The sequence below is a fragment of the Phascolarctos cinereus genome, unplaced genomic scaffold, assembly GCF_003287225.1.
Source record: "Phascolarctos cinereus isolate Bilbo 61053 unplaced genomic scaffold, phaCin_HiC Scaffold_5;HRSCAF=322, whole genome shotgun sequence".
Lineage (NCBI taxonomy): Eukaryota > Metazoa > Chordata > Mammalia > Diprotodontia > Phascolarctidae > Phascolarctos > Phascolarctos cinereus.
This window is the reverse complement of record NW_027555958.1, coordinates 381,561,734-381,589,328: the sequence shown is the minus strand read 5'-3', so window position 1 is coordinate 381,589,328 and position 27,595 is coordinate 381,561,734. Positions and strand designations below refer to the sequence as shown.

Genomic DNA, 27,595 nt, shown 5'->3' with positions numbered 1-27,595 from the left:
AGGAAGGGAGGGAGGGAGGGAGGGAGGGAGGGAGGGAGGGAGGGAGGGAGAGAGGGAGAAAGGAAAGGAGGGAGGGGAGGAAGGAGGGAGAGAGAGGAAGGGAGGAAATAAGTATTAAGTGCCTACTATGTAATAGGCCAGTGGTGGGGAACTTGCAGCCACGAGGCCACATGTAGCCTCTAGACCCTCAAGTGCGGCCCTTTGATTAAATTCAAATTTCATAGAACAAATCCCTTTAATAAAAGGATTTGTTCTGTAAAACTTGGACTCAGTCAAAAGGCTGTACTTGAGGACCTAGAGGGCCACATGTGGCCTCAAGACCACAGGTTCCCCACCCCTGTACTAGGCACTGTGCTAAGTATTTTACAAATAAATCATTTGGTCCTCACAACCACACCAGGAAAACAGGTACTTTTATTGTCTCCACCTTAGGTTGAGAAAACTGAGGCAAACAGGTTAAGTGACTTGCCAAAGGTCACACAGCTAGTAAGTGTATAAAAGCTACATTTGAACTCAGGTCTTCCTGACTCCCAGCCCAGTGCTCTATCCCCTGTGCCATTTAGCTACAGAACCTAATATGTGACCCCTAGTGAAGTGTTCCTGGTTCTACCTTCTAATGCTACTTAAAAATTAGTGATATTGTTCCTATGATCACGAGTCAAATGGTACATTCTCTACATGCAGCCATGTGGCCCCAACATGATATATAGTGAAAAGGTCTTAGAATCAAAAGATGAGTTCAAGTCTTTGGTCTGGCACTTGCTAGTTGTGTGAATGAGGGCAAGTCGTTTAATCTCTCGGTTTCCTCATCTGTGAAATGGGGATAATAAGGGGCAGCTAGGTGGCACAGTGGACAGAGCTCTGGTCTTGGAGTCAGGAGGACCAGAGTTCAAATCCAACCTCAAACATTTGACACTTTACCTGGATTGCCTCACCAAAAAAGCAAAAGCAAAAACAAAAAAATGAGGATAATAGTAGCACCTCCCTCACAGGGCTGTTGTAAGAATCCAATGAATTACCATTTGTAAAGCCCTGAGCAAACCTTAAGGTGTTGTATAAAAGCTAGTTGTTGTTGTTGTTGCTAATTAGCCCTCCTGCAGGCTGGTGGTGATTCGGGGCCTCCATCCTTGCCCTGCTGTAGGGGGTAGAGAACTGGACTTGGAGTCAGGAAGGTCAAGACAGATCTTTCAGCTGACACCAACCAGCTCCTCTGTAAAACAAGAGGGTTGGGGCTAGATGACCTCCGAGTGCCTTTCTAGCTCTAAATTCATGGGCCATGATACCTTTGGCAGACTGGGGCTGTTACCCTTACCCGTCCCCTTGTGCTCTCCTTCTCAAGCCAGATCAGCTCGGGCCTCCCTTCCCCTGGTCTCATCCAAAGCCCTGACACTATTTATACCCTGGCTGCTTCCTCCAGGTATCAGCTACAGTCCCAGGAGGAAACCAAGGAGCGGCGGCACTCCCATACCATTGGGGGGCTGCCAGAGTCAGACGACCAGTCAGATCTGCCTTCGCCACCTGCCCTTTCCATGTCTTTGAGTGGAAAGGGCCAGCTTACCAACATAGGTCAGTGCTTTGCTTTACTTTCTTTCTTTTTTGGTCAACTTACTATTGCATAGGAGGAAGCAGGGACCATCCTTTAGGGCAGGAAAGCCAGCCTCTTGGTTTTCCAACTCTGACTCAATTCATTGAGTGATGCATTAGGGATGATGGTAGTAGGGAGTTTTATGGTGCTGCTGTTTCTCCATCCCAAACACAAACCAATGGATATTGGCAAATTGCTTTGGAATCCTAAATTAGAAAAGTGCCCGATAGATACTTGGTATTCTAAATCTTGCCTGGGACCAACATCATGGTGGGAGTACTGAGCACCAAAAGAGGGTGTTCTCCTGTGTCCCTGCTGGCATCACAACCAAGAAACAAGTGCCCCCATCTCTTTGTCCTACCAAGCCTGGTCAGAAGTAGGGCACCTTCATGAAGGTAAGGAGAAAGGAGGGCAGGGTAATGGAAAAGCTTTGAGTTTAAAGGAGAGAATCTGCCCCCAAGCAGCAGGAAAACACCACACCCAGTTCCTCAGCTTTACCAGCTGCTGGCTCTGGATGAAGGCCACCCTACCCTCAGGCAGAGTGCTGCCTAGGACTTGTTCTGCCCTTCGGTCCCACCCAGTCTTTTCTTGCCTTGGTGCTCTAGGGAGGGGAAGCCAGGATATGACTTCGGTGCTCAAAGGGAAGAAGGGAAGGAACAGCAGCAGCTGGGCACCGCCAGGCTGGGCTCAACAGGGCATGGGGCCAGGCTGTCAGGGCTGTGTGTGGTGACTGTCTGAAAACCATTCCCCATTCCATTGGCAAGAAGGATAAAGGTCCAAGGGAAGGGTCCCAGGCTCTGTAACATGGCACTAAGAATCTGCCACCAGTGAAATTGTGCAGAATTAGAGGTCAGCACAGCACAGCACAGAAAAAAACTGGAATGCTGAGAAGGGAAGGTGGTTAAGTATCAATCATCAGATCAAGACGGGTTATTATGCAAAGGATAGGGACCAGTTGTTCATTATCCCTACAGAGGACCAAGCAAAAAGAAATAGACTTATAGTTCCTGCTTAGCTGCTGAGGCTAAACAGGACCAGAGGGAAAGATTTGTGAGAAATGAGAGAGAAAGGGTAAAAAACCTTCATCTAAAGAGATCTTTCAATTAGACATTGATCGTTTGGCAAGCACCTATCAGAATACCAGGCACTGTCCCAAATACAAAGACAACAATGAAGTAGTCCCTCTTCTCTAGAAGATTCCACTGGGGAGAAATGGATGTGTATGTATATAATAAATCCAAGATAATGGGGGAGGGGAGGACAAGGTGCAAGCCAAGGCATCAGGAAAGGCCTCATGGAGAAGATGGCACTTGAGCTGAGTTTTTGAAGAAAACTAGGGATTCTGGAAGGTAGAGGGGAGGAGTGAGGGCATTCCAAGCATGGGAAGCAGCCTTTGCCAAGGCACAGAGATGTTAGGTAGTGTGATGTGTGAGGAACAGTAGGAAGGCCAGTCTGGTTGGACTACAGCATGTGTGAAAGGGATTGGTATAATAATAAAGTTGAAAAGATAGATTACAACCAGGTTGGGAAGAGTTTTAAATGCCAAATAAAGAAGTTTGTATTTGGCCTAGAGGTAATTGGAGTCTATTGAGTTGAAGAGTTGGTCAGATTTGTGCTTTAGGAAAATCACTTTTGGCAGCTATGTGGAAGTTGGATTGGAGAAGGGAGAGGCTTAAGGCAAAAAATACACTTAGGAAGCTATTGCAGTGGTCTAGGGGAGATGTGATTAGGGCCTGAATTAGAGTGAGGAGAAGGGGAAGATGTGAGAGATGTTGTGGATATGGAATTGATAAGACTGGGCAGCTGAGTGGCTGAGAGAGAATGAGGAGTTGAAGATAGAGGAATGGATTTCCCTGATCATCCTGACTCTAGGCCCGAACCTGAGCGTACACCAAATATGAAGGAGGCTTTGACCAATACGTCTCTGACCCAATCTCATCATCTGCCTCTAAGCCAGGGGAACTCTGGGTAGGGAGAGTCATATTTCTTGCTACCCTAATACTGCCCCCAGTAGTAGAGGAACACAACTCCACTATGACCACAATTTGAGGAAGAGACTTTGATCCCTTAGAAAATACTAAACCCCTACATCCCATAGCTCCACCCACCTTCTCCAGTCTTCCCTATAATTCAAATCCCTCTCTTGGTCTTTGTACTTTTGATGGTGGGGTCCTAGATCCTCCTAAACTGTCAGGTATCAGAGTAATGACATCATTCCCATTTTCCTGGATTCATCCATGTTGCTAGGAGGTACTACCATGATGGCTGCCAGATTCCCTGGCCTGGCTTTCTCTAAAAGAGTGAAAGCATCCAGGGTAGGGGTCCTTAGAATCAGCAACCATCTTTGCTCCCTCTCTCCAGATTGCAGTCTTATTCCATTGAGACCCCAGCCTCACCACCCCAAATTCCCAATTGCACGCACATTCCCACTGGCCCAATTTCCCCCTCCCTCCCCTTGCCCCAGTCCCTCCCTTCTTGCCAGATGTCTCCCACACACCTGCTGCTCCTTCCCCCAAGGGACTGGAGCGCTCACGACCCTGCCTCTTCTCCCTGCCCTCCCCCTCCCTTCCCTCTATCCTTCCAGTGAGTCCCACTGCAGCCACCACGCCAAGAATCACCCGCTCCAACAGCATCCCCACCCACGAGGCGGCCTTCGAGCTATACAGCACCTCCCAAATGGGAAGCACCCTGTCCCTGGCCGAGAGACCCAAGGGGATGATTCGGTCAGGATCCTTCCGAGACCCCACGGACGACGGTGAGACTTCATGCATCGCGGTTCACGCTCATTCCAGCTCAGCTGGGGATTCCTCTCACCCACCACTTCCACCACCACCTCCACCCCCACTACCTTCTCCTCCTCCTCCTCTTCCTCTTCCTCCACCACCACCACCACCACCACCACCACCACCACCACCAAATACACAATCCCAAAAACATCAAGTTGGGGCCATTTAGTTTTCTCCCCTCAAAAAGCCCTGGTGGCCCCAGAGACCTCAGGACATCATTTCTAAGCCCTGGGACATTGGGACCCAGCATCAGCCACTGGGGAAGGGGGAGGGAAATTAAGCATGGAAGAGTTAAGTGGGACCAAGCAACAAGGGATCTTTCCCAATGATCTCCCAGAATATACACCAATTATAGAGTAACATGGTAGGAACTTACCTCAGCTAGAACAAGGCACCGGCTTGTCCCTCTCACACTCATGTTTCTAGGCTTCGATTTAGAGAAGGGTGTATGGTCTTATTTGTGACGGTTGGAGCCTGAAAGGTCAAAAAATTCTCGGGGGCTTGGCTCTCCCATTATTATTCATTTCCAGGATTCCCATTCCAAGAAACGTTCCTTAGAGATTTCCTATAGTTCTTTTGCTTTCCCCTGTGTGGATCAGAGTGAATGTTCTTCACAAGATTCTTTCATTTGGCTAATCCCCAGGATTCTATGGAAGGCCCTAGAAGTGGGGGACAGGGGACAGGCCAGACTACAGGATTGCCTCTGACCAGCTCTGATAAGAAACTCACCCTCCTCTCCAGCTCCACAGCTTTTCAGATAGGGAAGACTCATACCTTCCCGTGAAATCCTCCTCTCCCTCTCTCCCTTACGCCAAGTGCCCCTGGGACCAGGCTGAACAAGGAGTTAACACCCTCACAAGGTGGATTTTGGAAAGAGAGGTTGTCTCTTCACAGGACCTCGTCTTCTCAGCTGAGATCAGGGACCAGCTTTTGAACAGTTATGATGCCAGTTGTGTATCCCCTGCCCTGTTCCCTCTCTGTTGACTCTTGATGCCGTCCAGAGTCCAAGCGCCTTTTCCTGGAAGCTTCTGTTAATTCTTTGTATTCTGTTTCTCTCTTTCAGTTCATGGCTCTGTGCTGTCGTTGGCTTCCAGCGCCTCCTCCACCTACTCTTCAGTAAGAGCATTGAGTTGTCCTCCCACATCTCCCAACCTTGCCTTATTCTATTCTATCTCTTCCCAGAAGCCCCTCATTTAGGGGTGACTTAGGAGGAGGGAAGAATTGCTTTCTCTTCATGTATTTTGCCACGTGGGTTTCTGGATGGGGAAGAAGGCTAAGACTTCATAGCAATCCATCATGGACCAAAATTCCTGGATCCTTGTTTCTGCCACCCTAGGCACCCTTGGTGTCTGAGTTTTCTTTTCTGTAAAAGAGAGAGAATCCCTTAGGGGTCTAGCTGTATTGTGATAAGGAGAAAAGAATGAGGTGGAGTGGCCTTCCAGAACTCCTAGATTCTAATAGCCAACAACATTCATGGCCTGTTGGCTGTGTACTGAACACAGGGAATTCAGGATTTCCAAGATTCTGAGTTCTTCCCTACTATCTTTTTCCCTCCTCCCTAGAGACCAACAAGCTGAGATGGATAGATGGGAGAGGGACAAGCAGCCTGTGCTTAGGACTTAGAGGAAAGAAGAAAAAGAATCCCAGATCATAAGTCATCAACAAAAAAGCATTTATTAAAGGCTACCATTGTGCCAGGCATTGCACAAAGTTTTAATGATACAAAGTGGCTTTGGTGATGATCTAGTTCAACCTCCTTGAATTACAATTGAGGAAACTGAGGCCCTGGAAGGTTTAAGCATCTACAAGTGTAGTAAGCAATGGGGAGGCGATCAGAATGTAGATTCTGAGTCTAGCCTTCTTCGCACTCCACTCCTTCCTCCAAGTGAGCTGGTGCCATTTTCTCAGCCCTTCTATAAAATAATGAAATAAGTTCAGTGTGGCCTCTAGGGAAATCAGCCCTGATTTCAGTCTAGTTGGGGGGTGTAGAGTGGGGTTCTTTGGGAAAGGCAGGGGCGTTAAATGGAGTTCCAGTTGCTCCCCATTTCTGTCACGCTTCAAATCTACCCTGCCGCTGATGACCCTGCTCGCCTCCATTGTAACTGCTTCCTTTCTTTCTCTCCCTCTCTCCACTTCTGTGCTCCCTTCTTCAGGCTGAGGAGAGGATGCAATCTGAGGTAGGGCCCAAAGCCACTCTCTCTGCTTCTTAACACTACAACACCCCTCTTCCCTACCAGGCCTTTTGCTTTCCCCCCTACCCATGGTTTCTATTTGCCAACTTTTCTTATAGCAAATCCGGAAACTTCGAAGGGAGCTGGAATCATCACAGGAAAAAGTGGCCACACTGACATCTCAGCTGTCTGCCAATGTAAGTGTTTTGTTTGGGGGGAAGAAGAGAGGCAAACAAAGTTTACCATATGTTATCCTTAGCTGGGAAGGAGAGGACGTGGTACAGTGTCAGTGACCTGGGCTCTCTTCAAAGCTCTAATCTGACTACGAGGGCTAGTCCCTCGACCTCATTAAGCCTCAGTCTTCCCATCTATAAAATGGGAAGATGCATCCTTGTGTCTCCCCCCACCTTGCCTTACCCAGTATATGTATTATGAGGTTGGATAAAATCATGCTTGCAAACAGCTTTGAAATCCCAAAAGAAAAAAAAGTGATATTTATCATAGAGGCTGTGTCAAGATTGAGGTAGTCGTGCCATTTACTTTGGGCTATCATGGCCCTGAAGAAGTTTATAAGGCCCTTGAAGTGGGTCACTCCCACTGCCCTAGGGCATATGATGTTTTCACCCTGACACGAGGAGGCAGCCCAGATCTGGGTCATCACTATTCTCTTTGCTGACCACATATCACCACACAGAAACCCAATTCCTTCACGTAGAATTGCCGTTTCCTGTTAGTCTCCACAAACAGCTAACCAGAATGATCTGAGCTTTAGGCTGGGGAGCCAGAATTCCTGGTTTCGGCTGTCTACCTGCCCTCACTGATAAGGTTTAGGATGAGTCATTTCCTTTGTACAGGTCTTGGTTTTCTTTTCTGTTTAATGGGAAGAAGTCACCCCAACAAGGCTGTGGGAGTGTCTCTGCCCTGCCCCTCCTCCAAAAGAGTAAACACAAAACATAACAGCCCTACTGTGAATGGGGAGGGTGGGACAGCTATTTTCTCCCAAAACTGTAAACAACAGCTGAGCCTATCTGCAAGAACCATCCAAGTGTTCAAACAAAAGTAACCGTGTCTGCAATTTCCACAGTGGCTCCGGTTTCTCCTTCCCCTCTGGGGGACCCAGCTGCTGGACCTGAGGAGCCATCCTTGAACCAAGTACAACAGCTCCCACACTCAAAACTAAGCATGTCCATGTCCCCAGTAAAATCCAAGGGAACCACACCATACTGACCATACTCTTTTCCCCAAACCCAATTCAGGAGGCATTTTTTTAAAGAGTGACACCAGCTACGTTGAAAGTTCATCTCAAGCACTCTTTCCCAACCCTGAGGAACCATTAGAATTGAAACATAGCTGCCCAAGGTCCATCTCTTCAATCCCATTCCCCACCAAGTCTTACTCACCAGAGTTGGGACCTGGGTCATGTCCCAGAGACCCTGGGGAATTCTTGTCCAGGAGGAGAGAGAGAGAGAGAGAGAGAGAGAGAGAGAGAGAGAGAGAGAGAGAGAGAGAGAGAGGCAGGTGCCAGGGAGGCAATGAACATTATTATTTCTGATTAATTTACACTGCAATCTGCAAACCATCATGTTGTCAGGGCTGGGACAAGGCCAAGAAAAGGAATTTGGAAAATAATTTTCTTAGAACAGGAAGTTCCCTTTGACTTAGAGAACAAACCCTAACACCCCAAAGTGGCATGTTCTACATCTGAGAGGAAGATCTTGTAGAAGTATGGGGCTCTCTCCCTAGCTGCAGAAATGACTTGAGGACCTTGGTCAGATTTCCCGGTATTACTCCCGCTACTTCCTCTGGCTCTCACCCTGGCTTTGTCATTTTCCACACAACTCCTAGATTGCTGGAGCTTTGAGCACATCCTAGAAATAGAGAGGGAATCCAAACTGCTACACCCCTCTCAAATGCCAATGCAGTCCATTCAGCATGACTGCTCAACTCTGAGGTCATTTTGCAACTTTGGTTATGGGGGTAGGAAGATCCTATAAGCCAAAGAGACAGAAAAGCAGTTGGGAGAGAAGCCCAGCTGAGATGGAGAGAGGTCCTTTACCCCAAAAGAGACTGGGATGATGAAGGAGGCAGAATGTAATGGGCAGGAAATCCTCTGAGGAAGCAGACAGGTGGTCTGTTTACAGAGGAGAGTCAGAGAATGCATTAAAAAAAAGAAAAGAGAAACAGCAGATGATGAGGTCAAGATGATGGCAGTTTTCTAGGCAGTGGGAGAAAACAGACAACTCAGAGCCACAGAAGACATCTCTCCACTTGGGAATCCTAGTCCTGGTGGCAAATTTATAATGATAATGGGAAAGGAACCTGATTGGAGACAGTAAGGTCTGTCTGTATTTAGGCACAGATGAGAGGGCGTGGGTGCTGGGGGGCAGAAGAATGGGCAAAGGCTAGATTGAGGGTGTGGGGCATTGCCTATAAGTCCCCTGACATAGCATCTCATCCTGAGGATTTCCCTCTAGAAGAGCCCCACTAGTTAGGCATTCACTGTTACTTGCCTAAAGTCCCCAGCTCGGTCTGCCATCCTACATTCTTCATTTCTTCTCCTGCCCTAATTTCTCCCCTCTCCTGTCCCTCAGTGTCATGTCCCCACCCGCTTCCACGCATCCATCTGCCAGCCAGCCATCCAGGGCACAGGCTTATGGCCAGACCATGTGGGGATCAGCCTTACCCAGTCACTTGGCTCATCTGAATCCTTCCCCAAGCCAGTACACCTGACACCTAGTGGTCAAACTATGTAATGGCCCTTAGATCAGATTAAATCTCTCCCAAACCCTGTACAGAAGACCTTAACTCTTATTTCCTGAAGTGGAGAGTATAGTTAAGGACCCAAGAATTGGAGGGTAAGCAAGAACCAAATAAGCATGAGCAAAAGTGGAGTATATATACTATTCCAGCAAACTCCTGGAAAGCTGGGGGTCTAAACCTGGGATCCATAGATAGATTTCAGGGGGGTCCATAAACTTGGTAAAGAAAAACATTACATCATTTTCACTAACCTTTGGTTTCCTTTGCAAATCTTATGTATTTAATTTCATGCATTTAAAAATATTCTGAGAATGGTTCCATAGGCTTCACTAGACTGACAAAAGGGTCCTTGTAAACAAAAAAGATTAAGAATCCCTTTAGCAAAACCAGAATGTCGTACACAGTAACAGCCACGTTGTGCGATGACTAACTTTGATAGACTTAGGTCTTCTCAGCAATGCAAGGATCTAAGACACCTCCAAAAGTCTAATGATGGAAAATGCTATCTACATCCAGAGAAAGAACTATGGAGTTGGAATGCAGATCGAAGCATACTATTTGCTCTATTTTTTTCTGTTTTGTTTTGTTTCCTCTTTCTTGTGGTTCCTCCTATTGGTTCCAGTTCTTCTTTACAACATGACTAATGTGAAAATATGTTTAATAGGAATGTAAATGTGGAGCCTATATCAGATTTCATGCTGTCTTGGGGAGGGAGGGGCAGAAAATTTAAAACTCAAAAGCTTATAGAAGTGATTGTTGAAAACTAAAAATAAATTAATTAATAAAAAAGATTAAGAATCCCTTCCCTAGAGCATATTTTAGAGGGTCTACAAATACATTTGGAAAATGTATTTGGCAGGGATGATTTTTAAAGGCGTTTGTCAATATTGAAGAGTTCCAGAACTGGTTTTATGGCATTCCCCCCTGTTCCACCTCTACTCCCAAATCTTGGGTCATTTAGAAGCATGTCTTTGCATTTGTTTTAGGCTAACCTGGTGGCCGCCTTTGAACAGAGCCTGGTGAACATGACATCCCGTCTTCGGCACCTAGCTGAGACAGCAGAGGAGAAGGTAAGAAAGCTAAGAAAAGGAAGGAGCTAGTTTGAAAGGCCTGGGTGGATGGTGGAACAGGGCAAGGAGGGATTAAGACCAGTCTGTAAAGGCTGACCCTTTTTGTATCTCCCTAGGGTGCTAGAGCTTTCTATTAAGGATGCTACTATCTCTCTGGGAACTTTGCTAGATTCTCACCCAACCCCCTGAGGCACATACCACGACTGCCCACTTCTCACCTCAACAAACCAGATAGGATTCTCCAGACCTCTAAATAATGGCACCATGTTGGTTTTTCCCTAGGACACAGAGCTGCTGGATTTGCGAGAGACCATAGATTTCCTGAAGAAAAAGAATTCTGAAGCTCAGGCTGTCATCCAAGGAGCTCTTAATGGCACAGACGTCACACCCAAGGGTGAGGTCCTAGGAAACAGATAGAGAGGGTACAAAGAGAGGGGAAAGATACATCCATGCTTTAACCAGCTGCCAGGTCCCACCAAAAACTGCCAAGGGCAGCTATCCCTACCTTCCTCCCAGTCACTCTCCAATCTGGTGTAGTAACCAGTAAGTGAAAGGTAAACTGAGTTTTATAATCTGCTATTTACTGTTCGGTGGTAGAAGTGTAAGAGGGTCTGCCATTTTGAGTAAGAGAATAGAGAGAGAGAATTTGTGGGTTAGCATCTCCCTGCTAACTTTAACTTGAGTTAAAGCTCTCCTCCATCCACCCATCCCCACTGCGCCCCCTGCAGTTCAAGAACTGAAACATCCATCAGAGGGCTATAAAAATGATGTCTTTGTACAGTGCTTTCTAACTTAATATAAAGGGATTTCACATATGTTATATTACTTAAACCTCACAACCCTGTGTGATGGGTGAATAGTAATGCCGCAATTTTTACCTGTAAGCAAACTAAAGCCCAGAGACACTAAATGATCTGCCAACATCACAGGATGACTTATTCAGTCAATCGGTAAACGTTTTATTAAGTACCTACCATGTGCCAAGCACATAGTGCTAAGTGATGGAAATATAAAAAGAGGCAAAACAGTCCCTGCCCTCAAGGAGCTTACAGTGTAATTGAGAAGATAATATATGAACAAATATATTATTCTTCATTTCATGTGTGTTATGCGAGGTTGTCATTGTCATCATCAAATTATTTTGGATGAGACTCTGCCCTAGACTGGGTGTTTTCCCAGAGATCCATGTCCTGTCCTCAAGGATTTTTTTTCATTTTTTCAAAAAAAAATTTTTGCCACCTTTTTCTCCATCACTCTTCTCAAAGATTATAATACCCAGGGCAATGTTCCTGGAAAGTTTGTTTGACAAACATATTATTTTTGTCTTATAATTAAAGGTAACTTCAGTTGAATTCTCTTTTGAAACTTTCACCACATGCTGTAAGGATGTATGAAGACACTTAAGAGTATCAGGGGCTTCAAAACTCATGCTCTTATTTATTTTCCCCATGACTTAAAAAGTCAAATGGAAAGTCCGAAGCTGCATCTCTGATCATTAGAGAGTGAAAGGATGGCTAAACACTGTCTTTTTTTCTCTGAGATATGACCATAGGACTGGTTGGGTCCTTCTGAAGGTGGACTTATTTTAAGGTTATTTTTAAGTCTTCCTTGTCTTCTTCACATCCTCCCTGGACTTGTAGAGCTTCGGATCAAGAGACAGAACTCTTCAGACAGTATCTCCAGCCTCAACAGTATCACCAGCCACTCCAGCATAGGTAGCAGCAAGGATGCTGATGCTAAGAAGAAGAAAAAAAAGAGTTGGGTAAGTGAGGGTGAGGAAGAAGGGGACTATGTAGGACCTGTTCAAACTTCCCTGGGGGATTAGTACTTGTCCCATCCACCCATTCTTGCCCAGATGTGTTACCAGCTAAGTGCAAGGTCTACTAACTTCTTTTCCCTAAACTATCTGTGCTCTGATCACCTACCATGTCCCTATGGGACTCTCCTAGCCTGACTAGGCCCAAGGGTCCATTCCAACTGGAGGAAGGCTGAGGAGATATAGATCAACCCCCATTCCCATCAGAATTATGGAGAGGAGAGGGGTCTATAGAGGAAGGGGACAATTGCTCACTCTCTGTAGACCTCTCTAGCTTGCCTCTGAAGGATCCTTTCTAGAATGCTTTGGAGAAGGGAGTTTTTATGGGTGGTTCCCTCTCTGTTCCAGGCCACCTCTGAGGAAGATTTTCTAGAACTTTTAGCCTAAAGAACACCACTGCATTTATTTTTTCTGATTGTCAGATTTTCAGATCTGCATTTATTTCTCTGATTAGCCTCTGGAAAGTCTTTCTCAAACTCCCCAGGTAGCTTCTGGAACAATCTTGGCTCCTTGTAGTGCTTTGTGGCAAACAGGGGACCCTACCACCACCAATGGAAATATCACATTCCTCTCAACCCCTCAGTAAGCCTGGTCTAGGGCTTAGATCCTTGGGGCAGCTAGGTGGCACAGTGAATAGAGCACTGGCCCTGAAGTCAGAAGGACCTGAGTTCAAATCCAGTCTCAGACCAAATGCTTAACACTTACTAGCTATGTGACCCTGGGCAAGTCACTTAACCCCAATTGCCTTAAAAAAAAAAATAACTCCCCAACCCCAACAACCCCTATACCTTGCAGCTCAGAGGAAGCCCTAGCTGGATGAAATGAGTGATTAAGTGTTGCTTTTTTTTCCCTCTCAAATGCTGACCTCAAACCCCTATTTTTTTCCAGGTCTATGAGGTAAGACTCCACCCCTCCCCACTTCCACCTTTCCCTTTGCCATGACTTCCCTATTTCCAGGGCAACTCATTCACCCTGTACCAGATGCCCACTGATTAAACTAATCATCACATTCATGCCATTATTCTTAACTCACCTTGCTGCATGGTCCATCCATAGCTACTCCAAATGAGCACTGAGGAGGTGGTCTGATTGGAGAACTAATGGGAAAGAAAGTTACACACTACCCTGAATCATTCATTCTGCCCCCTCTCATTAAAATTCTCCCCCAAGTCTCTGTCTCTGGCTCTCTCTCTCTCTCTCTCTCTCTCTCTCTCTCTCTCTCTCTCTCTCTCTGTCTCTCTCTCTCTCTCTCTGTCTCTCTCTCTCTCTCTCTCTCTCTCTCTCTCACACACACACACACACACACACACACACACACACACACACACCTTTATAAGGGGGCCTGTAGCCAAATTAAGCTCTATCACTTCAGAGAACGGTCTTCCATGGGGTTACCCAGTTCCTATAAACCAATCACATGAAACTAACTAGAAGCCCAGAGTGGAAATGCTTACTCAATAAAAGTTACTTCAGTCCCAGGCTTTAGAAGCCAGTCTAGTTCTGGCCTTGCCTAAAGGATATTATTCTAAAATAAGACAAAAGAAAGATAAGGAGTGAATATTCTCCATCTGAGGATTCCTGAGATTCCAGGGAAGATCTATAGCCATCTTGGGAATTGGAGTGATCAGTCTAGGGCAGATTCAAGGTCCCTGGTATAAAACAGGTATCTGAGGATCCCTCAAATTATTCCAGATTCATATTGATCATGTTGATCCAGATCTAGTCTTGGGTAGGCAGGCAGTGTTACAAGAGTTGGTGGTATGAGGTTCATAGCCAAGGACATTCTTTCCCATGGTAGGCATCATAGCATCCCTAAGGTCCTGGTCAACTGCATTCTATCAGTTCAGTTAAACAGACACTTATTAAGTATTTGGCATGGACTCTGCATGGTACTAAGTGCTGTGAAGGATACAAAAGAAGGACAGGGCCCCTTCCCTCAATGAGCTTATAGTCTTGCTGGAAAGACAAGTCCTATAAATGTACTACGAAGCCAATAACAGATACTAGAAAGCAGATAATTAAGTGTCAAAGTAAGTGGTAGAAATTATAAATGCCATGACAAATGGAGTCATGTAATATGGGCTAAGGCAGTTGGGGAAGTCTCTGGAGTTGGACCACAAAGAATGATTAGAATTCATATTGGTTTAGAGATGGGATGAGGATGTTCCAGGCAAGAAGAGCTGAGGTGTGACAAGGAGTATGAACCTGGTGTTGGGAACTAAGGGGAGATAACATTGAATAAGTAAAATGGGACACAATTATAGAATGCCTTAAAGGGACCAGAAGTTTGTACCAGGTCCTACAGGCAATAAACATTTTTGAACATAAGGATGACATGATCAAAGTAGTGTTTTAAAACCAACCTAGTCTCATTGGAAAGATTGAAGGGATTGGAAAGGGAAGACTGGAAAAGGAGGAGATCAGTTAGGCAACCATTAGAATATTTAGGTATAAGCTGATGGGTACCTACCCACATTCTCATTAGCACCTTGCCTTGCTAGCAGAAGAGCTGAATAAGTTTGATTCAGTCGCCATTCAACAGTATTTATTAAATTCCTACAATGTGCAAATACTGATCTTAGGACATTGGTACCAGCCTTTTGTTTGGTAATCTATTTGCTTGCCTTTGGAAATACCCAGAAGGGATCTTGGGATGACCAGGGAAGCCAAATCTCAAGGTTAGTGGGCTCCCAGCAGAGCAGAGCGGTCATGACTTTAGCAATGATGATGTTGATGCTGGTTCAGTGCGTTCCTCATGGGACTTCCTTAGAATCCTAGGGAATCAGAATTACTACTTACTGGGCAACTACAGACACGAGGCCCCACATCTTGCATGTGCACACCTGCAGCAACCAATGCTGTGGTAATGGAATGGAAATGATACCAATCAGATGGCCCAGATTCCTAGTCCCAGTTCTCTCTTGACTTGTAATCCCCACTGGGCCTGAGCTTCTTTATCTATTAAATGAGGGGGATAGATGAAGTCAACCTTCAGGCCCCTTTCTAACACACAGACACACACATACACACACACACACACACACACACAATTCAGATATACACAAACAGAAATACACACACTCCTTATTCCCACATGTGTATACACTCATCATCCCTCATTACCTACTTTGATAGACACATACATATACCTGTCCCCACTATTACTGGACCATGCCCTGCCTCCAACTGCTTGATTATATCCCACTTAGTAAGAATCTGGTCACCAGCTACCCACCATCTGGAAGCTTTCACCGGCCAGCTCTTCCTATGTCCCAAGAGAGATTCCCTTCCCCCAACCACCTGGAAATGGAAGCCTCCAATATCTATAAAACCCCAATATTTTCCCCTTCCTTTCCCCTGCCACCCTGAAGCCCTGGTTCACCTCTATCTCTTGCAATATTTGGCACCATCCCTACTGCCTCTTGCCACCATCCCAAGTCTGTGTCCCTGGGTGTGTGTGTGTGCATTCATATGGGTGTGCATGCTGCATGATCAGAGCCTGCAACGTAGAACAGTTCCCTGGTTTGCGTCTTTAGCTCACATCTTTAAGTTCCATTTCAATAAAGCCTTCCCCAAGGAGGGAAAAGGGAAGGCAGTTGAGAGGTGATTCATTGGAGAGCACTGAAGCCTGGCTGGTTGGTTCGGGCCGTGACCAGGTGGGTCTCAAGAGGCATTGAGACACACTTGAGATCGCTCCTCCTGGCAGTTCCTAAGGAACCTGGGGTGGCCTATGTTTACAGTCAGTCCTGGTTGCTGGGTATTAGGCAGGTGAGCCCAGTCAGAGATTGAATCCTGAAGCCCAAATAATGCCAGACTCTAGACCAGAGGTTCTTAACTTGGGGCTCATGAACTTGGTTTTTTTTTTTAACATTTTGATAACTGTGTCTCAAAATAATTGGTTTCCTTTGTAATTCTATGTATTTTACTTTATGCATTTAAAAACAGTATTCTAAGAACAAACTTCCCCAGACTGCCAAAGGTGTCATGACAAAAAAAAAAAATTAAGAGCTCCCAGTCTAGATGTTAGTAAGTGTTCTGCTGGGAGAAATAGATTTGAGGCACCCACACTGCAGAGAGGTACCAGCCAGAGTCCGTGGACCTCACTGTGACTGTGCCATAACTGCCTTCTGTGCCTTGGAGAATCAGTACCTACAAGACTACCCTCTGAGATTGTTTCCCTGGACGTGAGAGGGAAGGCCCAAACCCAAGCCAAGTTCCCCACAAAGAAAAAGACCAGAAGATTCTATCTTCTCTCTCAGCCCCAGTTCCTAAAGAACTCTTCTACTCTTACCCTCTGATGCAAAGAGGGGTCTTAGAAGGAAAAGACTTAATCCCCCCTGACTGATATCCAACCATCAGGCAAAGTGTCTCTACCTTCACCTCTCTGTTTCAGGGTTTCCAAACCAGCCTTAGCTGGGTCCAGGGCTTGTCCCTGCCTCTCTAAGGCGAGGTCCTGATACACAACCCTCTACTTTGCTCCACTCTTGGTTCTGTTCTCTTGCAGCTGCGTAGCTCCTTCAACAAAGCCTTTAGCATCAAGAAGGGTCCCAAGTCAGCCTCTTCTTACTCTGACATCGAGGAGATTGCCACACCTGATTCCTCAGCCCCATCTTCACCCAAACTGCAGCACGGCTCCACTGAGACAGCCTCACCGTCCATCAAGTCCTCTAACTCCTCCTCTGTGGGCATTGATGTCACTGAGTAAGCCTCCCCCTCAACCCCAACTGTGACCTTACCTGCCTGAGCCAGGGTCCCATACCTGGAAGGCATTTCTTTCTCACCACAGTATGTCTGAATCCCTAGTGCCCTTCAAGGCTCAGCTTGCCATCTTCTATGTGAAGCTTTGTCTGATCTCCCCTCCCCAACTGCTAGTGATTTCCTTTTGCCCCCCCAAAAAACACTTTGTATTTATTTTGTACATCTCTTGTGTAGGGAGGCCTTGTAGCATAACGGATAGACTACTAGCCTCTAAATTAAGAAAATCTGAATTCAAATCCTACATTAGCTGTTTGACCCTAGGCAGGTCACTTAAAATCTCTGTTTCGCAGGAAACTCAACAATAATAATAATTATTATTATTCACACTAATATAGCACCTACTATGTGCCAGGCATATCGTGCTAAAGGTTTTACAAATATTATCTCACTGTATCCAGTATTACCTCACTGTATCCGCATAACAACCCTGGGAGGTAAGTGGTATTACCAAACAGAGGTTAAGCAATTTGTCCGAAGTTACATGGCTAATAAATGTCTAATACTGGATTTGAACTCAGGTCTTCCTGACTCCAGGTCCAGAGTTGTTATCCACTGAAATCATAAGTCCAGTGTGTGTGCGTGTATGCACTTGTATAGATACATATTGTCTCCTTTGAAGGCAGAAATTGTTTCATTTTTGCCTTTGTGTCTCCAGTATCTGATACAAAGCAGGTACTTGATTAAATGTTCGTTGGTTGATTGTTTTGACTGATGCTCCTCTGTAGGTCTTCGGGAATGCAATACTAGGAAATTGCCAAAAATCATTCCTCTTTAACTGTCCTAGCATGGAGGTAATGTAGGGATTGCCTTCATCCTTGATAGAAAACCCAATGATGCCTTATGAATCTGAAGGTACTAGGGACACATGTCTATATCTTAGTCCCCCTAGAAACACCCTGAAATCTTGGTATCACTGAAGGCAGCCTTGTCTGTCTCTTGCTTGTCCATTACAATGCTATTCCCCACCCAAATAGAATGTTCCATGCCAACGAGGAAGAGGAGGAACCAGAAAAGAAAGAGGTATCAGAGCTGCGTTCAGAGCTGTGGGAGAAGGAGATGAAGCTCACGGACATCCGATTGGAAGCTCTCAACTCTGCCCACCAACTGGATCAGCTCCGGGAGACCATGCATAACATGCAGGTTAGCACAGGGCCAGACAGCTGGTGGGAAGAGGGAGGAGGGTCTGGGTTCTGCTGAGCCCCAGAAGTCCCTAAGCCGACTCCTTAATTGCCTGCTTTCTCCCCAGCTGGAGGTGGACCTTCTAAAGGCAGAGAATGATCGGCTGAAGGTGGCTCCAGGTCCTTCAACTGGTTCAACCCCGGGGCAGGCCCCCGGTTCATCTGCTGCCTCATCCCCACGTCGTTCCCTGGGTCTCGCCCTGGCCCACTCCTTCAGTCCTAGCCTCACAGACACAGGTACCTGCTGCAAGATGAGGGCATTTAAGGGTGGGGAGAGGGAGGCCCACATCATCTGTCCCTACTCTGTCCTGCAAGGGCAACCTGAGTCCCACTTGAATCCATTTTCTTCTTTCCTGGGGATTGCTAAAGTTTTAGTGCTTTAAGGTTCACAAAAAAAAAAATTATTTATATTACCTTATTTGAGCCTCACAATAGGTAGGTGCTATTTTTATCCCCATCTTACAGATGAAGAAACTGAGGCTGAGAAAAGTTAAATGATTTGCAAAGGTTTACAGAGCTGGTAAGGATTAAAATTCAGGCTTTCTTGACTCCAAGTCCAGAACTCTATTTACTGCATTTAGGGATATTTAGACACACTAGAAAGTTGATCAGCCCAGGTTACTTGCCTATTCTGTGCCTCAGTTTTATCTTTGGGGTAACTACAAAAAATGAGGGGATTAGTTGAAATAGCTGTGGAAGACCTAGGGCAGTTAGTGTATTCCCGGACTTTTATTCAGCCTTTCGCATCAACCTCCACAGACCTGTCTCCCATGGATGGCATCAGCACCTGTAGCTCAAAGGAAGAAGTAACCCTTCGAGTAGTAGTCCGAATGCCACCTCAGCACATCATCAAAGGGGTAAGAAATTGAAGGGATGGGGGTGGGGCACAGTGGCATTGGGAAACCAGAACAATACTCAGTTATGTCCAAAAAACCCCAAAACAAAACCTTGGAATCTGCCTTCCCTTTAGTAGAATGTGAGCTCATTAAGGTCAGGAACTGTTTCATTTCTGGTTTTTGTATCCTCTGCACCCTTGGCACATAGTAGGAGCTTTATAAATGCTTGCTGAATTAAGACTCTTAGAGGGTTCCTAAACTAGAGCTTTCCCCTATTGTTGAGGACTCTTCTTGCCTAGCTTCCTCAGGGCTCCAGAGAGAATATTCACTGGCCTCTACTTTGGGCTTTCAGGACTTGAAACAGCAGGAGTTCTTCTTGGGCTCAAGCAAAGTCAGTGGTAAAATTGACTGGAAGATGCTGGATGAGGCTGTTTGCCAAGTGTTCAAGGTAAGAAACCAGTAGCCTCTTCCCACTGGGTAGATCATTCACTCAGGGGGTCTTGAACTGTGGTATCTGTGGGTTACCTGAGAGCTTAGATGTTTTACCAAGAATAAGCAGGAGAGATGTTAGCACTTGAATGGGGACGGTAACTTCCACCTCAATCCTCCTTAATATTGTCTCTATCCTTTCCTCTATCTCTTCCTATTCCCCCTCTTCTTTATCTTTTGCTGCATCCACCTTTCTCTTCTGCCCTTTTCATAGGACTACATTACTAAGATGGATCCAGCTTCTACACTGGGCCTGAGTACCGACTCAGTCTATGGCTACAGCATCAGCCACGTGAAGCGAGTGCTAGATGCTGAACCCCCAGAGCTGCCACCATGCCGTCGGGGTGTCAATAGCATTGCTGTCTTGCTCAAAGGTCAGTCCTTTCCCCAAGAGATAAGAAACAGGGAAAGGGAGTAGAGGCTTAACAAAAACATTAGTACCTCCCCTCTGATCACCTTCTTGGGTGATCTCTAAACATGAGTCCTAAATCTACTTCTGTCAACATACAGTGAGGGGTGTTTACCAGAATCTGATGCTACTCTGGGCTTCTTACCTGGGATTTGTGGAGCTTTCCATGAAGCCTTGAGGGGAAATGACTTTAAGCTTCTCAAGAGACTTCCTGGACAAAGGCTATAGAGGCCCTTCTGGTCCACTTCAATCCTTAGGGTTCTAACCATGGCTTCTGTTTCCTGGGGTGGTGGGTATAGGTCTAAAGGAGAAGTGTGTTGACAGCCTGGTATTTGAGACACTGATACCCAAGCCCATGATGCAACACTACATAAGCCTCCTTCTCAAGCACCGACGTCTCATTCTCTCGGGCCCCAGTGGCACAGGCAAGACCTACCTGACCAACCGGTTGGCTGAGTATCTGGTGGAACGCTCAGGCCGAGAGGTCACAGAAGGCATCGTTAGCACCTTCAACATGCACCAGCAGTCTTGCAAGGTACCTGACCACCACCACCCCCCACCAGGACACCCTATGAGTGCTGGCTCAGTTGGCCAAACTGGTCCCTTTGGCCTAAATTCTCATCCCCTAAACACTTCTCCCTTCCCTTCTCTAATCTTTCTTTATGCCTTCTTTCTACTCTCCGCATCTCTATCTTATTCTTTATCTCCTCTCCTGGGCCTCAGTTTCCATATCTGCAAAATGAAGGGGCTGGACTATGATCTACATTCCTCTCCCTTCTCATCCTTCCTTTCATGCCTCTTCTTCCTCACTTTAATTTCCTATCAAGAGATTTCTCCTTCCTCTACCCTATGCCTGATCTCTTCTCTCTTGCCATCCTTTCCATTTGATTCTCTCTTAACCCTATACTCTGCCACAATTCCCCAACCCCTCTCCTCTTCTCCCCCTTTTCTGTCCTCCTTAGCATCATCCCTGTCCTCAGGCTTTCTTTGAAGCAACACAGACAGCTGAATGTAGACAGTCAAGCTCTCCCTGAGCCCCTTGGATTTGGTTCAAACCTAGCTTTCTATGATAATAGCTAACATTTATAGGGCATTTTATAGTTTTGCAAAGCACTTTGAATTTATCTTATTTGATCTCTAGCTGGGATAGGCAGTTCCCATCAGTACTGGTCCTATAAGGCCTATACCAATCCTTGAAATCCATCATCCATAGGACCCCAGGAAATTGTATTAATGCTGGCACCCCTAGGGGACTTGGAAGTCATTGCTTAGGAGGACAGAAAATCTGTTTCTGCTTAGGAACTCGCCAGACTCATCAAACTGATCCAGAGACACCAAAGAAACCCTCAACTAACATGGCCTTCCCAGGGTCCTTAGGACTAGGGGTGACTAATCAGCTCTTCTTAAACTATGGGTTGTGACCCCATACAGGGTCCTGACTCCCAGTTTAAGAAGCACTGAAAGAGTCATGAGAGGAAAAAGTTTAAAAAGCCCTGAGTCTTAGATCATGAAAAAGGACCCCAGTTCTACCCAGTATCAACCCCCAAAAAGTGGCCGGGTGAAAATGGTTCTGATCATAGGATGTGATTGAAGTTCTTTGGCTATGAAATATTTGGTTCTGGATTAGTCCTGAGGTTATCTTTCTTTTATGGGACCTCACCCACTCCCTCCCTTTCCCCCCAGGATCTGCAATTATACCTCTCCAACCTAGCGAACCAGATTGACCGGGAGACAGGCATCGGGGATGTGCCCCTGGTGATTCTACTGGATGATTTGAGTGAGGCGGGATCCCTCAGTGAACTAGTCAATGGAGCTCTTACTTGCAAATATCACAAATGGTGAGCCAAGGCCAGAAGCAAACATGTGCTTATGGGAAGCTAGGTTTCCATGTCCATCAGCTTTCTCTCTGTAGTATTGGTATGGCAAGGAGCAACATCTGAAACAAATTTATGTTTATTTGTCTGTCTCCCCTCCCATTCCCCTTTTCTCTATAGCCCCTATATCATAGGTACCACCAATCAGCCTGTGAAGATGACCCCTAACCATGGTCTGCACTTGAGCTTCAGGTAAGGATCCCACTCCTGGGCCTGGGCAGATGTTCAATGCCCTTTTCCACCTCCTAATTTTCCTCCCTCTGTCTCCCTTTGCCTACTACCCACCACAAAGAACTTGTACTCTAGGAGTTATAGCCAAAGAGGCTGAGGCAGCAAAAGAAAAAAAGCTAGCAAGGCAGCTAGGTGGCACAGTTCCTCAAGTCAGGAAGACTTGAGTTCAAATCTGGCCTCAGATACATGATACTTACTAGCTGTGTGACTCTGGGCAAGTCACTTAACCCCAATTGCCTCGCAAAAAGGAAAAAAAAGAAAGAAAAGAAGCTAGCAGAACTCTTGGTGTTGGAAAAATGCAATGAAGGAATATACCCACTTCAATAGTGTCAAGGAGCTCAGTGAAAAAGAAGTAAACCCCTTCAGTAAGAGAATTCATGGATTAGAGCAGGGGTCAGCAAATTACGGTCTGAGGGCCAAATCGAATCCATCACCTGTTTTTTTTACAGCCCAAGCTAAGAATGGTTTTTACATTTTTAAATACAGTAAAACATTATTTAAAAACATAAAAGCCATTCTTAACTCACAGACTGTCCAAAAGGCAGGTTGGATTTATTTGGCCCATGGCTTCTACTTTGCCAGTCCCTGGGTTAGAGGGTTAGCCATATCATTTGGATTCGTTCAATAAGTTCTGGTCTGAGAACAGGATATTAACACCGAAAGAGAATTATTTTACTGGAATGAATTCATTTCCACAAACTTTAAAAGCCTACTATTGATGAAAGGTACTACGCTAAGCTTAGGATACAAAAATGAAAAACAGCATGGTCCTTACCCTCAAGTACATTATAAAGGATGGAGAGAAGATAAGACATACATGAATAAGTATGACACAAGGCAGACTTTGATTAGAAAGAGAGCCAGACAAGGTACACAAAGGAAAACTGTGGAAAGAGCCCATTTTAGCTGGGAAAATGAGGGAAAGACTTCATGAAATAGGCTGGCACTCAGTTAGGTCTGGAAGGAAGAAAAGCATTTCAACAGGCAAGATGTGGAAGGAGTGTGTTCCGGGCAGAGAGGTGAGAAGACAGAAAGAGCAAGTATAGAGACAGCTCTTTCCATAGAAGTCGAAAAGAAGAAATATAGCATGACAGTTTAAGGGGTTAGCAGAATCAAGAAAAATTATTTTTAGGCTAGAGAGACCTGAGCATATTTGTAGGCATCTGAGAAGGAGCCAGTGGAGAAGAAGAGATTGAAGGTCCATGGGAGACCATTGATCCAAGATTCATGAAGGCAATGGGAAGGAAACTGGATGAAAGATAGAAAGTCTAGTCTTGTCCTGGACGAGGATCACCTTATTCTCTGAGACTGGAGAGAGGTGAAAGCATAGAGGGGTTTTTCAGATTCAGAGATGAGTTCATGTCGGAAGAACTAAATCTTAGTCAAGGATGTAAGGACATCTTCTGAAGGAGAATGGGGTGGGGTGGAGTTAGAACTGGGGAATCGAGAAAGCTTTTAGAATTGCTGCTGTAAAGTGATGATAGAGGATCAATTGTAAATGAATGCCATATATCACAAACCTTTACTAAGCACATCTTCTATGCCAGGCACTGTATTAGTTGCAAGAGATGAAAATACAAAAGTGATACAGACACCTCCCTCAAGGTGCTCACATTTTAACAGAGGGAAACAACACATCTAGGAGAGTGGTGGCTAGCAAAGGGAGTCCTAGGTAGTTTGAGAGATTGTAAGTAGATCCATAGGACACTCAAGATTGTTATGACAATATGACAATCACCACCTTTTTTGTGATGATATTGATGTCCCCAGAGCAAGAGGTGGAAGGGGGAGGGGGTACACATATGCTAGATGCTCCCTGCTGAATAGACCTTGGTGTCCTATAGGAAGGCTGGTTGAAATGTGTAACATAGATAAGGTGGATTAAGGTGAGCTTTCACTGGCTTGCTTATTGTCAGGAGAGATCAGCCCCAGAGCTACCTGCCAAGCTGAATATTTGGGGGGGGGGTAGCGCATCATCTCTGGTCAGTATACTAGGTGGACAGAAGGAGGGCATCAACAGGACAGATGAAAAGATGCCCTCTTTGGATGGGCTGTTAGATGGCTAGATGAGATAACAGCCCAAGCTGTCCATGGCCCCAGCTCTGAGTCTGAACTCTCCCATTAGTATCTGAGAAGAAACCAAGTAGGCTTTAATGCGTAGTGATCATGGGGAGAAAATGAATGGATGGGTCCTAGCCATGGCCCTCCAGTGCCATTCTAATTATTTCTCCCCTTTCCCGGTGGTAGGATGCTGACATTTTCAAACAACGTGGAGCCAGCCAATGGCTTCCTGGTGCGTTACCTGAGGAGGAAGCTGGTAGAGTCAGACAGTGATATCAATGCCAACAAGGAAGAGCTTCTTCGAGTGCTGGACTGGGTGCCCAAGCTGTGGTATCATCTCCATACTTTCCTAGAGAAGCACAGCACTTCAGACTTCCTCATAGGTACTGGGAATCATATGCCCTCTTGGGGTTGGTAAGGCAGCTCTCTTTTTTTTTTACCTTCCTTCTATAAGAGAGGTTCCAGCATTTAAGCAGATCATCAAGGCCTAGTGGCCAGGTTAAAGACCAGTCAGATATTTAACCAGGTGTTCATTAAGTGTCTAAACATCTGGCCATGATCAAGTCATTTCTATCATCTCAATGAGTACCTGTCCCTCAGTTTTCCCATCTATAGAATGGGGGGGAAGGAGGGGAGAAGGAGGCATGAGAACCTAAGGTATTTTAAGGTTTGTTAAAATCTACTAACTTCAGAAATGCAGAACATTGATAATCATGACATCTAGTAGATAATTCCCTTTACTCACTCCTACTCTGAGTCTGTTTTCCTTAATCCTTTGGAGACCAAGCTCTCCTAGACCTGACAGAGAGGAGTCAGTGAATAAAAGGGTACAGCAAACAGGGCCCTTGGCCACCTTTACCGCAATCTAACTCCTCTTTCCTTAGGCCCATGCTTTTTCTTGTCCTGTCCAATTGGCATTGAGGACTTCCGCACTTGGTTCATTGACCTATGGAATAACTCCATAATTCCTTACCTTCAGGAAGGGGCCAAAGATGGGATCAAGGTGAGACCCCTCCCACTCTTACCCGCTGTTTCCACTCCTACTACAAGATTAGACCTCTCCAATTGGATCGATGTGCAAATTCCTGTAATGTTAGAGCATGAGACTTGAGTCCCATGCGAAATCATAGATGAAGGGGAATTATGAAGCTGGGTGGCTGAACTGCTCCCCCTGCTGCTTTTGCCTGACAGTTCAATTTAATTCAAGTTAAATATTTGTCATCTACCAGAGAGCTTTGTACTAGGTGTTGAGGCAGAGATAGAAAGTTTAAGCAAGTGCTTACCAAGGTCACCCAATCGACATGATCTAGGAGTGAAATAATTTTTTTGAAAAACAGTGGGTCAGGGGCAGCTAAGTGGCACAGTAGATAGAGCACTGGGCCTGGAGTCAGGAGGACCTGAGTTCAAATGTGGCCTCAGACCAGACATTTGACACTTATTAGCTGTGTGACCCTGGGCAAGTCATTTAATCCCAATTGCCTCATGAAAGGAAGGAAGGAAAGAAGGAAGGAAGGAAGGAAGGAAGGAAGGAAGGAAGGAAGGAAGGAAGGGAGGGAGGAAAACCGTGGGTTAGAAGTCAAGTGACCTGAAAGACTCAGTAGATCTGGGTTTCAGTCCAGGTTTAGCCATTAATTTGCCATGAGACAGTCGTCAAGTCTCTTAGCCTCTCTGGGCCAATTTCTTCATCTGTGAAATGGAAATAATAATATTTCCTGTCCTATCTCCCTCACTGAATTGTTTCCAAGATAAAATGACATATGTGGAAGCATTTGGGGGAGAAAAGTTAAGGTCTAACCGAAAGCTAGGCGTTTGTTATTGGATAACTGTGACACTGGGTGAGCCAGTTAGCAAGACAAACCTGTTTCTAAGCTGCAGTGTCATCCTCTGTAAAATGAAGGGATTGAATTTAAGTTCTCTAAAGTCCTTTCCAGCTCTAACAGCCAGCCTTTCTAGAAATCTATCAATAGTACACATTATTGGTAAGTCTGATGCATTAACGTAATTTATTTTTGAGGTAGTTGTCTCTCCATGATGTGGCAGCTTGGTGATGTGGACATCACCATCACCATCACCATCATTTTTATACATTAACTTACTTGCTTACTTGGTTATTTATTTCTTTAGAAAGCACATTGCTTCTTTTTTACTTCTCAAACTTGGGCAGAAGGAAAAAGAGCCTATGGAGAAGGAAGTGGCTGGGGGGAAGGTCTCAGGGCTCAGATTCCGAAAGAGTTCAAGTTCCCCATGGGAATCGGCAAGAGACTTTGAAGCCACCAGTCTGTGTGAACAGTAGTTTTGATGGTCTCACCTCTTTCCCTCCAGGTCCATGGACAGAAAGCAGCTTGGGAAGACCCAGTAGAGTGGGTCCGAGACACCTTACCTTGGCCCTCAGCCCAACAGGATCAGTCAAAGCTGTATCACCTGCCTCCGCCTAGTGTGGGCCCTCACAGCACAGCCTCACCCCCCGAGGAGAGAACTGTCAAGGACAGTACCCCTAGCTCTCTAGACTCAGACCCTCTGGTGAGTAAAGGACACACGGATGGGAGAATGAGAGGAGCAGGCGCCCATGTATACGATGATGGCAGAATGAAAATGTCAGAACCCTGGGCCAGAGGGAAGGCAAGCTTTGAATCTTTCTTGGAAAGATGGCGTTTTTAAAGCCTCTGACAAAGCTTGGCATTTACTTAGGCACTTAATAATGCATGTTGAATTGAAATGCAATCAGAGTTGACTACCACCCTCAGGAACACCCCTCTTCCAATGGGTTTATAAGCCATGAGCCCGCTGCCACCATGGGTGTTTTTGGTCTAAGAGAGAGACAACCAAATGACCATCCTTTTATTAATAAACATGCTGGCATTATTAATAAAATGATTAAATTACCCAGAAATTAGGTCTCTTGACTTTTTTAAATGTCACAGTACCTGGAACATAGTAGGCACTTAATGCCAGTTGACTGACTTGATTCAAGAGTTGGGTAGGGGGAGCAGCTAGGTGGTGCAGTGGATAGAGCACCGGCCCTGGATTCAGGAGGACTTGAGTTCAAATCAGGCCTCAGACACATAATAACACCTACTAGCCGTGCAACCCTGGGCAAGTCACTTAATCCCATTGCCTAGCCAAAAAAAAAAAAAGAGAGAGAGAAATGGTTAGGAATCATTATAGATCTCTGAGTGAAGGCACCTTAAAAGGATAATTCTTCAATTCTGGGAATACAACATATGTGACTGGGTGGGAAAGGAGGGGAGAGCTTGTGGGGGAAACAGTCACTCACATTCTGCATTGTATTCTAGTAATTTGTGTACATGTCATATTTCCCTTATGAGATGATAGACAAAGGAAGGACAGTATAGGTGGAAAATCACTGGACCTTAAACTCAGGAGACCTAAGTTCAGAAGCGTCAAAGTGGCACAATGGATACAGAGTGACGGACTTGGAATCAGGAAGATCTGAGTTCAAATCCTGCCTTAGACACTTCCTAACTGTGTGACCCTGGACAAGTCATTTAACCCTATAAAATGAGTGTAACAGTAATAGCACCTACCTCCAAGGGCAGTTGTGAGGATAAAA

The 27,595-nt window shown here is 45.6% G+C and overlaps 1 protein-coding gene across 6 annotated transcripts in view; it reads left to right on the top strand.

Annotated features, from left to right (window-relative positions):
* NAV1 (neuron navigator 1) overlaps window positions 1–27,595 on the top strand; it is a 352,950-nt gene that overhangs the window by 318,309 nt on the left and 7,046 nt on the right. For 3 of the 6 annotated variants that reach the window (XM_021003009.2, XM_078156431.1, XM_078156432.1), the window contains 20 exons: window positions 1,418–1,566; window positions 4,170–4,340; window positions 5,435–5,487; window positions 6,525–6,548; window positions 6,662–6,739; window positions 10,289–10,372; window positions 10,655–10,766; window positions 12,013–12,134; window positions 16,693–16,889; window positions 17,921–18,086; window positions 18,193–18,361; window positions 18,884–18,981; window positions 19,313–19,408; window positions 19,664–19,823; window positions 20,158–20,393; window positions 21,542–21,696; window positions 21,853–21,924; window positions 24,211–24,407; window positions 24,909–25,027; window positions 26,347–26,544. In XM_021003009.2, the coding sequence (XP_020858668.1) occupies window positions 1,418–1,566; window positions 4,170–4,340; window positions 5,435–5,487; window positions 6,525–6,548; window positions 6,662–6,739; window positions 10,289–10,372; window positions 10,655–10,766; window positions 12,013–12,134; window positions 16,693–16,889; window positions 17,921–18,086; window positions 18,193–18,361; window positions 18,884–18,981; window positions 19,313–19,408; window positions 19,664–19,823; window positions 20,158–20,393; window positions 21,542–21,696; window positions 21,853–21,924; window positions 24,211–24,407; window positions 24,909–25,027; window positions 26,347–26,544 (2,656 nt within the window). The remainder of the gene's footprint in view (window positions 1–1,417; window positions 1,567–4,169; window positions 4,341–5,434; window positions 5,488–6,524; window positions 6,549–6,661; window positions 6,740–10,288; window positions 10,373–10,654; window positions 10,767–12,012; window positions 12,135–16,692; window positions 16,890–17,920; window positions 18,087–18,192; window positions 18,362–18,883; window positions 18,982–19,312; window positions 19,409–19,663; window positions 19,824–20,157; window positions 20,394–21,541; window positions 21,697–21,852; window positions 21,925–24,210; window positions 24,408–24,908; window positions 25,028–26,346; window positions 26,545–27,595) is intronic. The other 3 variants (XM_078156429.1, XM_078156428.1, XM_078156430.1) reach the window with 3 other exon arrangements.